The 9967-nt window shown below is 57.9% G+C and overlaps 1 protein-coding gene across 2 annotated transcripts; it reads right to left on the minus strand.

Moving 5' to 3' along the window:
- Positions 1 to 465: 465 nt before the first annotated feature.
- On the minus strand, positions 466 to 9959 carry CBX2 (chromobox 2). Of its 2 annotated transcripts, XM_032241445.1 has the most exons (5): positions 9787 to 9959; positions 9669 to 9712; positions 8695 to 8760; positions 6380 to 6485; positions 466 to 4565 (listed from the first exon to the last, which is right to left on the minus strand). In XM_032241445.1, exons 1-5 carry the CDS (start codon positions 9856 to 9858, stop codon positions 3255 to 3257), a joined length of 1599 nt encoding a protein of 532 aa, XP_032097336.1. In that variant the 5' UTR covers positions 9859 to 9959; the 3' UTR covers positions 466 to 3254. The 2 variants fall into 2 exon arrangements, with proteins under 2 accessions (XP_032097336.1, XP_032097337.1); XM_032241446.1 differs by lacking the exon at positions 8695 to 8760 and having other exon boundaries at positions 9787 to 9909.
- Positions 9960 to 9967: the final 8 nt, after the last annotated feature.

A 9967-nucleotide genomic window follows, 5' to 3' on the forward strand; every position in this document is an offset into this window, starting at 1 on the left:
AGGAAAAGAGCAGAGTCGATTGTGTTTCAGGGATCATTCATGATGTACACCAGGCCAAAAGTTTTTTAAAAAAAATTTATTGAAATACTAAGAGTCAACAAAAGGACAAAAATATTCTGGCGCCATTTGCTGTGTTTCCCTGGCAAAATAAATTAACATCAGTCTAAAAAATGGAAAAACCTTGCAACCTAAGCTAGTTTCCCAAAATGCTAGAAAACCCACAGAATCATAAGATGCACTACCTGTCCCCAACTCCATTCCCTTTCCCCACACCATCAGGGGCCTTCTGGGGGAAGCATTTCCTTGAACTGGTTGATCCCAATTCAGTGTGGGCTCTGGGTGGCTGTCTTGTTTCAACACAGACCCTTTCCTAAGGCGATAACACATCTATTTTCGTTCTCTTTTAAGAAAGCGAACAGCCATAGTTGAAAGCAATTAGAAGTGGCATACATGAATGATTTGGCCTTTTTTTTTTTTTAATTAAAAAACACAAATCAAGCCAGCGATTGGCTTTGGTTCAAAGCTTGATCCTCCCCCAAAGTCTCCCCTTAATGAAACGTCTCAGCCCAGAGCCCTCTCCAGCTAGATCAGAATTCCGAGTGTAACCCAAACAAGGAACGCTCTTTTTTGGTACAAAATATATACATAGAAAAATATGCCAACACCTGTAAGGAAGAAGGCAGACTGGCCACTGCTTCCTGTTCAACACAGGAGCCAACAGGACGGGATTAACACACCATTCCACACACACACACTGCCACCGTTCCTGTGGGACCTTCAGGACAAAGCAACAAGGCATCTTGTCAGATGTGCCAGATACCTAGACAGACAGTGACACACACACAAATAGCAGCAAATAAAAATAGAAAAAGTCTACTTTTATTTATTGGTAAACATAAAGACAACCAAGTCTGAGCATTTGGTGCAGCTCCCCGGTGGCGGCACTTGCCCTGCACACGTACACACACTCTTTAAGCACCAGGAAAAACACGCAACACAGTAAGAAGGCAAAGTGGCTGGGAGTAAGGTATCTGCAGATTCGAACTTTGGGATTGAAGTAGCTGATAAACAGAAAGGCACCGATTCAGGGTCTGGAGAGACCTGGCTGCTGGGGAGGAGTCTGGTCAGCCCAGGCACCCAGCGAGACACCCTCATTTCTCCAACTCCTGGAAGCCCAGAGTCACCCCTGAAGGCCTGGAGAGCTGTGGGCCTGGCTTTGGAGCCTTGAAGGCAGCACCGTGCTCCGCAGGAAGGAGCCACGAACTTGGCTGTCTGGGGACAGGGAGGCTGGTGCGCCAGTATCCACTCCTCCTAGGTTGAGCAGGGAGCTGGAATCTCTCCCTCTTGTGGGAGCAGCTCCTCCCCTTACTGCCTCCAGCTCCAGCCTAGCTGTCCTGGACTCTCAGCCCTTCAATTCAGCAAGGGCACCATTCCTGTGGCGGCCAACACAGCCACTGTGGGCTGGCCCCAGGTGGCATATGGATGGCCCTCAATGAAGCCAAGGAAATGGGTCCCTCCCCAAAGGCACACTGTTGAGATCAATTTGGCTACACCAAGGCCACCTCTTCCTATTTGGCACGGTGAGGTACTGGGGGGGTCTTGCCCCCCCGGAAACCAGAGCCCATTCTCCAAGTCCAGGCTGCTTTGTGGAAGGGTAGCCGCCCCTGTGGTCAGGCACTGGCATAGCCCCATGCCTGCGGGCTGACTTTCTTCATCCATCAGAACAGAAAGTGACCACTCAATCCCACTAACTTCTCTTTTTGGCATCACAAAGATCCAGTGGCCAGATTGCCTGTCTCTGCCCAAGCTGCTCTCAGAACAGAAATCCTGACATTGGTCAGAAGCTATACAAGGCAGCTCCCATGTCACCACCTGGAAGAGGCTCAAACTCTTGAGTTAACTCAAGGCCGAGGCTGACAGATTCAGTGTTCCAGGGCCCTATACCGGGGGCCGCCCAGACTTCATCCAGCTTCCCAAATGGTACAGGTATTTTCAGCTGGAAAAGAGCCAAACAGGGAACCCCTAACGGTGAGGGGGATTGCCAAGGAAAGTGACATTCCTCAAGGTGTGGCTCATTCACGTGGGCAGGGCCAGGCACAGACAGCAGGAAGTCGTGGGCAGGACCCACAGCAAACACCTGCAGCACAAAGGCGGCGGACGGGCGTAGTGACTCTCAAGAGCTAGCACTCCCATCCTCGTCTTGGGGACGTCTCTAGACCACAGTTAGGACCAAGCCAGTCCTTTGTTAGCAGAAGTCAGTCCTGGGTGTAGAGGGAGGGGCTTGCCCCTGCCAAGGATCCTGCCCACGGGACTCCTCTGGGCCTGAGCACCTCCATGTTGGATTTTCCTTGGAACACGGAACTCTGGACTTTTTGGAAATGGAAGATGCTTCAGTGGACCCCGGGCGGGGGGTGGGTCTGGAAGGGGACTCAGGTCACTTCTCACTGGGACAGCAGAAGGGTGGGCAGTGGCCACAGCTTGCCTCCTGCTCCGAAGTGTGGAGGCTCTTCAGGTGGAACCCCCTCCCACCCCACCCATGCTGGCCTGTGGGCTGTGTGGGGGCTGTAGATGCTGCCCTGAACTGGGGCTAGATGGCCGAAAAGCCTGTTAGGGCTCCTGTGCTCACTCTACGCCAGCTGCCAGCCACTGTCCTTCACATCAAGGCCCTGGCCAGCCCCCAGCTGTCAGGGGATGGCTCCCCACCCCACCACTGCTGGCTGAGGCCATGCTAACCAGGCCAGCCCCCACCCATCCCATCTCCCAAAAGCTGTCGCCAGGTGGAGGGAACACGAGTCCCACTGGCCTTGCCTCCCCATGACACTCTCCTGCCACCCAAGGCTGAAGGTGAGGTGGGCCAGAAGCCCCCTCCTGATACCTCAGACCCTGGGAGATGGGAGCAAAGCTGTGATTCAGTCTTGCAGGCCAGGGAGGGGCAGTTCAAACCCAGCACGAACGCAGCCACAAAGAAGCCCGCTCTGTTCAAGACAGCCACCTTGAGTCACGGGTGCCACCACGTTTCCTGAGGCAGGAGGGGAGAGCAGAGGCCTACAGAGGTAGGAACATGGTGGAGACCAGGCCAGCAAGGCAGGGTGGGGGCTGGGGAAAAGCCCCTTCCAAGCCTGCTCTTCAAGGAGACCACCTACTCCTCCTCCCTACCCAGACCCTTGAGGGGGCTTGGGCTGGGAGTCACTTAGTCAGCAAAGCCCGAGACAGGGAAGGGGAGGTAAGACCGGGCAGCTGGTGGCTCAGGGGCTTCAGTAATGCCTCAGGTTGAAGAAGCCCACACTGGTGGGAGACTCCTTCACTGTGACGGTGATGAGGTTGGCGGTGACATCGGTGACAAAGACGTGCTCGATGAGGCTGCGGGGGGGCTTCCAGTCCTGGCTGGTTTGAACGGACACTGACGGGTTCTGCCCAGTGCTGGGCGGTGAGGTGGAATCAGGGTCGGAGTCAGAGCTGCTGCTCTCCTCACCTGCACTCATCTCAGGCAGCGTGGCCGCCTTGCGGGCTTCTCCGGGGGCCGAGCGGCTCTCCTGCCCACTGGGGGTGGCACTGCCCTTGACACAGTCCCTCTTGCCGGCAGGGGTGGGCAGAGCTGCTGCTCTGGAAGCCAGCTTCTCACTTTTGCTGGTGTCGGTGGGCATGGTGGCCCCGCTGCCCCCGATGGGGCCACCCCCAGTGCCCTTCCCAGGGGCTGGGTTGGTGGCTGGGACACCCTTGGTGGTGGTGGCGTGGCGGGGGAGCAGACCTGCCCCAGGCATGCCATTCTTGACATTCTGTAAGTCTAAGATTTGGAAGCTCAGCTCCTGGGTGGGGGCTGGCTGGGGGCCTGGGCACCCAGCAGGGACCCTGCTGGTGCCATGGGTGTGTGGGGGCCCCCCAGTGCTCCCTGCTTTCTGCTCGACAGCCCCGCTGCTGGGGGCCTTTGGGGTTTTGCTTCCCGGAGGGCTCATTCCCAGCTCCCCTTTCTGCGTCCTCACCTTCAGGTCCAGCCCGAGGCCACACTTGTTGGTGGCCTGGGCCTTGAGTGCCAACCTGCTGGCGGCCTGAGCCTGGCTCTGGGTCATGCGGTTCATGTAGTGCACGATGGAGCTCTGCCAGCTGATGCCACCGCGGCCAGGGCTGCTGGCCATGCCCTTCATCAAGCTGGCCAGGTTCTCTGGGGTGGCCATGGTGCTGGGGCTGCTGCAGGCCTCCTTGGCGTGGGCCTTCAGAGCTGCCAGGCCTGCCACGGGGGCGCTGAGTGGAGGTGGCAGCTTGCTGGCTGGGGCCCCGAGGTCCTTCCGGGCCGTCTTCAGCACCTTGGCCAGGCTCATGGGTCTCCGGGTCGCCTTCTGCTCCGGAGGCAGGGGCTTGCGGCCTCGTTTCTTCCGGATGGGGTCCTTCAGCTCAGGTTTGGCCACCAGGATCTGGGCCTTCTTCTGAGGCACTGGGTGGGTCTCCCGGCCCCGGGGACCCCTCTTGGCATCTAAGTCACTGTCATCCTCTTCATCTGAGGAAGAGGACGACGACGTGGAGGAAGAAGAGGAACTGCTGGACTTGGATTTGGAGGGAGCATCGGGTTCCTAAAAAGACAAAGAAGTTGGCAGGGTGCGGTGGCTCACGCCTGAAATCCCAGCACTTTGGGGGCTGAGGGAGGCGGATCACCTGAGGTCAGGAGTTCAGGTCAAGACCAGCCTGGCCAACATGGCTGAACCCCATCTCTACTAAAAATACAAAAATTAGCTGGGTGTGGTGGCGTGTGCCTGTAGTCCCAGATACTGTGGAGGCTGAGGCAGGAGAATTGCTCGAAACTGGGAGGCAGAGGCTGCGGTGAGCTGAGACTGCGCCGCTGAACTCCAGCCTGGCGACAGAGTAAGACTATGTCAAAAAAAGAAAAAAAAAAGATAAAGGAGCTGGGCCACCCCCACTGCCTGCTCCCAGGGTCCAGAGCAGCCAGCACCTCCTGTGGCTTTCAGACCAGAGAGGCAATCAGGAAGGTGCAACCTCTCACCACACTCAGTTCCATGAGAGGCAAAATTAAAGGCAGAATAGAGAGAAAAATAGGTGGCTGGTAAAAACGAAGTCAGAGTAAGGACGGAGTCCACACCAGAACACCCCGTCCACTGTCAGCTTTCAAGGGGGCCGCAGAGCAGACATTCAAAGGGATCTAACTGTATCCAGAGTGTCACAGTTCACAGGACTCACGAGGCTCCAGGTTGCATGAAGCAGCAGGCCCAGCTTTGCGGCCTAAACCAAGTGGGTGTCAGTATCCCCATTTCCCAGTCTGAGCCTTCCAGGACAGTGGGAAACAAACCACTGCCCTCCTCGCCTTCTGGCTGTCACCCTAAATATTAAATAAGAGCGTCCTCGTGTTTCATGGGCCTCCACGTTGCCTGCTAGGTGGGGATTTTACAGCGTCAGATCCAACACTGCCTCCCTGCTGCCCGATTCTCCCAAATTCAACAGGAGTGATTTCTGTCAGACCTGGAGGGCCTCCGCTCCCCTGGCAGGCATCAGTCACTGCCTCATGGCCCTCCTCAGTCAGCAGGGCTTCTGCGGCCCCGCCTTCCTGTTCAAAAGAATATTTTCAAGACAAAGTAAGGCCAGTAAAAACATTCATTCAGGAAACCCTCCTGGAAAAGTGAGTTGTGTAAGTGACTGAGCCTGTGGCCACATCATGTGGATGTCCAGGGACAGTGCTTGGAGGAGGGAATCAGACACATCCAGAACTGAGGCCAGCCCTCCTCCCCGCTCCTGTACTGCCTGATCTGTCCTCAGGGGAGGGAGGGGCCGTGCCATGGACCCCAGGGTCCACGGCATACCTGAGGCCGGATGAGTCCATCACTGCAGTGGGAGGGGTGACGAGTCAGTCTGGACAAGCATATCATCACCCCACATTGCCTCTGCCCTCCTACAAGGCCCCTCCTGGCACCCCCGGCTATTGAGTTAGCCCTGCCTCATCTGGCCACTTCCATTTCAGGTGCACTGAGAGGTGGGCAGGGAGTAGCCCAAAATCTTGGGCTTGTGAGTCACATCCAGCTACAGCACCTACTGTATGCATGCTTCCTGTTCCTTTCTGTCCCCAAAGGACCCCCTGGAGTGAGAAGTGCTTGTTAGCAGCAGTTTGACCCTGCCATGCAGTCTGGCGCTTGCAGGACAGAATGGAGCAGAAGCAGGAAGGCCCTGGAAGGGGTGGGGAGGAACTCAGCCAGCTGGGGTCCCTGACAGCAAAAACTGAGAGGCAGGAAGAAAGGGGGCTCCTGTCTTCCGAGCAGAGGGACAGACTGTTGGCAGAAGTGCCACCCCCTTCCTGAGGGCCCCAAACCCTCCCTCTGCCTGCCCTTGCCCCAAGGGGGTACTGGGAGGTGGGGTCAGCAGGCCAGGCGCAAACACGCACCTTGAGCTTGGCGCGCCGGCTGCAGGAGGACATGGCAGTGAGCTTCCTCGGTCGGCCTCTCGGCCTCTTGCCTCTCTTCCGGTTCTGCACCTCCTTCTCGTGTTCCCTGAAGGCACACCACTAGTTAACGGAGGAGAAGCCCTGTGCATACCCCCTTCCACCCTATGGGACTCCATGGACTGCAGCACCCTGTTCCTGAGGGCCTGTAATAGCACATCTTGTTGCTGGAAACATATCAATACCCAAGGCAGAGATCAGACCCCGTTCTTTGCACTAGGATCGGTAACCAGCCATCTCATTTCATTTGGGTAAGGACAAACTGAAGCCAAAGCAATGCTGGGAAAGCAGTGATCCCCATTTTCTCTGACCCCTCTAAAGACAGCTTCCTGCAGGTGCACCGCTGCGTGGAAATTCTAGCATATCCTAACTACAGGTAGCCTGGCTGGCCACGGGGTCCAACCTCCTAAATTCCAAGAGGAGAAGGAAACCCAGGGCAGGGAGGTGCCACCCATTCCCTTGGCAGCTGCCTATGCATAAAACGCTCATCCGAGCAAGGAGCACCACGGGCCCTCCAGCCCTCACAGAGCCTGGCTGCTGGCACACGGCTCTCCTTCTTTCCTTTTTGAAAAGACCTGCCTATTCCTAAACTCTACTCTGGACAGGGATGGCAGAGGTGCCGTGTTCTGAAGCACGCAGGGCTCAACGCATGCACCACCCGCAGTACCCCCTGAAGAGTCTCCAGCCCCTAGAGAAAGCTTGTATTTCAGGCTACTCTCAAGGGAACAGGCCCTGGTAATTACACTCGGCAAACATCATCCCACTGGGACCTGGAAGGCAACCTCTTAAACACAGATCTGATCGGTACCAGGCAAAGCTCACACTCCAATTAAGTGCTGGTCCTTCACCCGAAATCTCCTAAAAGGACAATGGGGTGCTGCATGGGTCTCCTCTGCTGAAACATTAACTTGCGGACTGAGTGCTGTGAGCCTGTGAGCAGCAGAGGCCACACCTCCAGCCCCGCCAATACCAAGCAGGTAACGGCCAGCTCCTAGTGCCCAGGGGGCATTTTGGTGGATGGAGAAAGCCCAACAGCCACCTTCTCCATTTTCTTTCTTCCACGACATAATCCAGGCCACCCATGGGTTTTAAACTCGTGTATCAGGTATTCCTGCTGTCGTCTGCTCTGCTCTAGCCAAAACCAGGGGCAAGGGCACAATCTCTCTCAAGTTAGGACACTGTCTCAGATGCAGAGAAATCTACCAGCCTCTGAAGTGGGTCAAGCCATGCCCCCCCCCCCAAGGCTCACAGGACCCAGAGAGGACAGAAAATGGGCTGCCATTACGATTTTCCAAAGGGATTTCAGCAAGCAGAGGCTGACCTTTTTTCTTTTCGCTCACCCTACCTCTATTTCCCCACTGTCATGTCTCCACTGGGAAGACCCAAAATGTCCTGCTACAGTGGAAAAAAGTCAACGCAGCTTTTGCTAACACAGAACAAACCTACTAGATGGACGCTGATTGGGAAAGACTCCAACAACCAATTCTTCTGCCTCTATCCCCAAGGCAAGTTCAGCCCGGGGAGCCTGGGGAGCTGGGGGAGCCATCAGTGCAAACCCCACGTCTTGCCATTGCTTGAGCAGCACTTCCTGGCTCTTCCTGCTGCTGCCCTCTCCTCATCACCCCTTGCCCTCAAGCATCTCAAGGAGGCCTACCTCTCAACCCAAGCCTCCTACCTAACAACAGCAATGACATCTAGAATTACAGAAGCAAGTCTGCTCCAATCCAGCCCCATGGGGCTACTCGGTACTGTATGCTCTGCAGCCCAAAGCAAAATAAATGTTACATTCTCCAGAGACACACCACAACAAGCACAACCGCGTACTGTGTGTTCCAGCTCCCTCTCTGAGCCTTCTCTTGCCTGATGGCACACGAGTGCAGGGCTGGAAGGACAGGCCTGCGTCGTTGTGGCAAGCCTGCTATGTTGGATTTTTGTTAAAGCCATTTGTAAATTAGTCAGCGGAAAAGGCTCAGAGAAGCTAACAATCTTTATCTGCAGCAACTGAAAAAGTGGTTTTTTTGCAAGTCTGGCTGTCAGAACGATCAAAGCAGCAGTCACTTAGGGTCTTCACAGGGATGGATACAGCCTGCCCGGGAACTTTTAGAGCCAGCCACAGAGATGGCCCTGGAGACCATCTTGCTAAGGGACCTCAGACCACAGCTCCAGCTTCAGCCTCCGGTCAGGTGGGCAGCGCCCAGCGAGACTATCAACTACCGCCCCCCCCCCCGCCCTCCCCACTGTGCAGTCAGTGTCCTCACTTCTTCTGGAAGGCCAGGAGCAGCCTCGGGTCCAGGATGTTCTCCTCTGGCTCCCAGCTGTTATGTCTGCAAGGCAGAGGGCAGGGCAGCATGAGGCGCCAGGCTGACGATCACGGCTTCGCAAAGCAGTCCGAGGCGGCCCGTCCTCACCGCACATCGACTCGGGCCGACGGCACCATCCTACTTCTCAAAGTCCAAACCCAGGTTTTGGAGGTTGGCCACCCCCCACCAAGCCAGCACTAACCACAGACCCAAAGGGAAACTGCCGCTCCAACCCCCCAATTAAAACGAGGCCGCAAGAGGACTCCCACAGTCTCTGCCTGGGAGAAAAACAAATCCCAATAAAACGCAAAGTTGCAGAGAGAGGGAATCCCCCAAACCCTGGCCCGGAGCCAGAGGAGGAAGGGAAGGCAGGTCCAGGATGCAGGGAGGGGCACAGGCGCCCAGCCCGAGATCCAGAACAATGTGGCGCGCGGGCCGGGGCACCTCGAGGGGAAGCGAAGAAAGAAGAGTGGGGTCTGGGGGGACCGGGCCGCTGGAGGAGCCGTGCAGAGCCAGAGCCCCTTCCGGGGACGCCAAATCCCCTCCCTTCCACTACAAGAAAGAAAGAAAAAGAAACCCTACATCCATCAACAGGAAGCTCAGGTTACAGCGGGGAGAATCTGGCCAAGAGGAGGGGGGCTCGCGTCCCGCGCCTCCCTCCCGGCCGGGGCAGGGGAGGGGGGAGCGCGGCGCGTGGGCCCCGGGCCGCGGGGTTCCGGCGCGGGGGACCGCCCAGCCCCGCACCCGCGGACGTGTAAACAAAGGGCAACCCCGGGCCGGGCGGCCCCCGCCCCCTCGGGGCCGGCGGAGTCCGCGGGGACACCTCGAACTTCCCGCCCTGCCCGCGGGCGCCCCCAGGCCCCCCGACGGCTCGGCCGAGGGGCTCCCCGTCGCCAGCCCCGGGCGACGGGGCGGCGTCGCGGGGGACTCACTTGGAGGACCAGCCGCGCCACTTGACCAGGTACTCCAGCTTGCCCTGCGGGGAGAGAAGAGGGGCCGTGAGCCGGGCGGGCGGCGGGCGGGGGCGGGGGCCGGGCGGGCCGCACGCACCTTGCGGAGCCGCTTGCTCAGGATGCACTCGGCGGCGAAGACCTGCTCGCCCACGCTGCTCAGCTCCTCCATGCTGCCGCGCGCCCGCCCGCCCGACCGCGGCGCCCGCCGCCCGTGGCCCGCCCGCACCGCCGCGCGCCCCGCCGGCCGCACACAAAGCACCGCCCCCGCCCGGCGCCGG

This window comes from Sapajus apella, unplaced genomic scaffold, assembly GCF_009761245.1.
Source record: "Sapajus apella isolate SASKATOON/1434 unplaced genomic scaffold, GSC_monkey_1.0 scaffold48, whole genome shotgun sequence".
NCBI lineage: Eukaryota > Metazoa > Chordata > Mammalia > Primates > Cebidae > Sapajus > Sapajus apella.

Excerpts from the sequence above, each read along its gene's own strand:
- CBX2 (XM_032241445.1), bottom strand. The coding sequence starts at position 9,858 with ATGGAGGAGCTGAGCAGCGTGGGCGAGCAGGTCTTCGCCGCCGAGTGC. Across the intron at positions 9,713-9,786 it reads TGAGCAAGCGGCTCCGCAAG|GGCAAGCTGGAGTACCTGGT; the intron begins GTGCGTGCGGCC and ends CTCTCCCCGCAG. Across the intron at positions 6,486-8,694 it reads CTCCTGGCCTTCCAGAAGAA|GGAACACGAGAAGGAGGTGC; the intron begins GTGAGGACACTG and ends GTGTGCCTTCAG.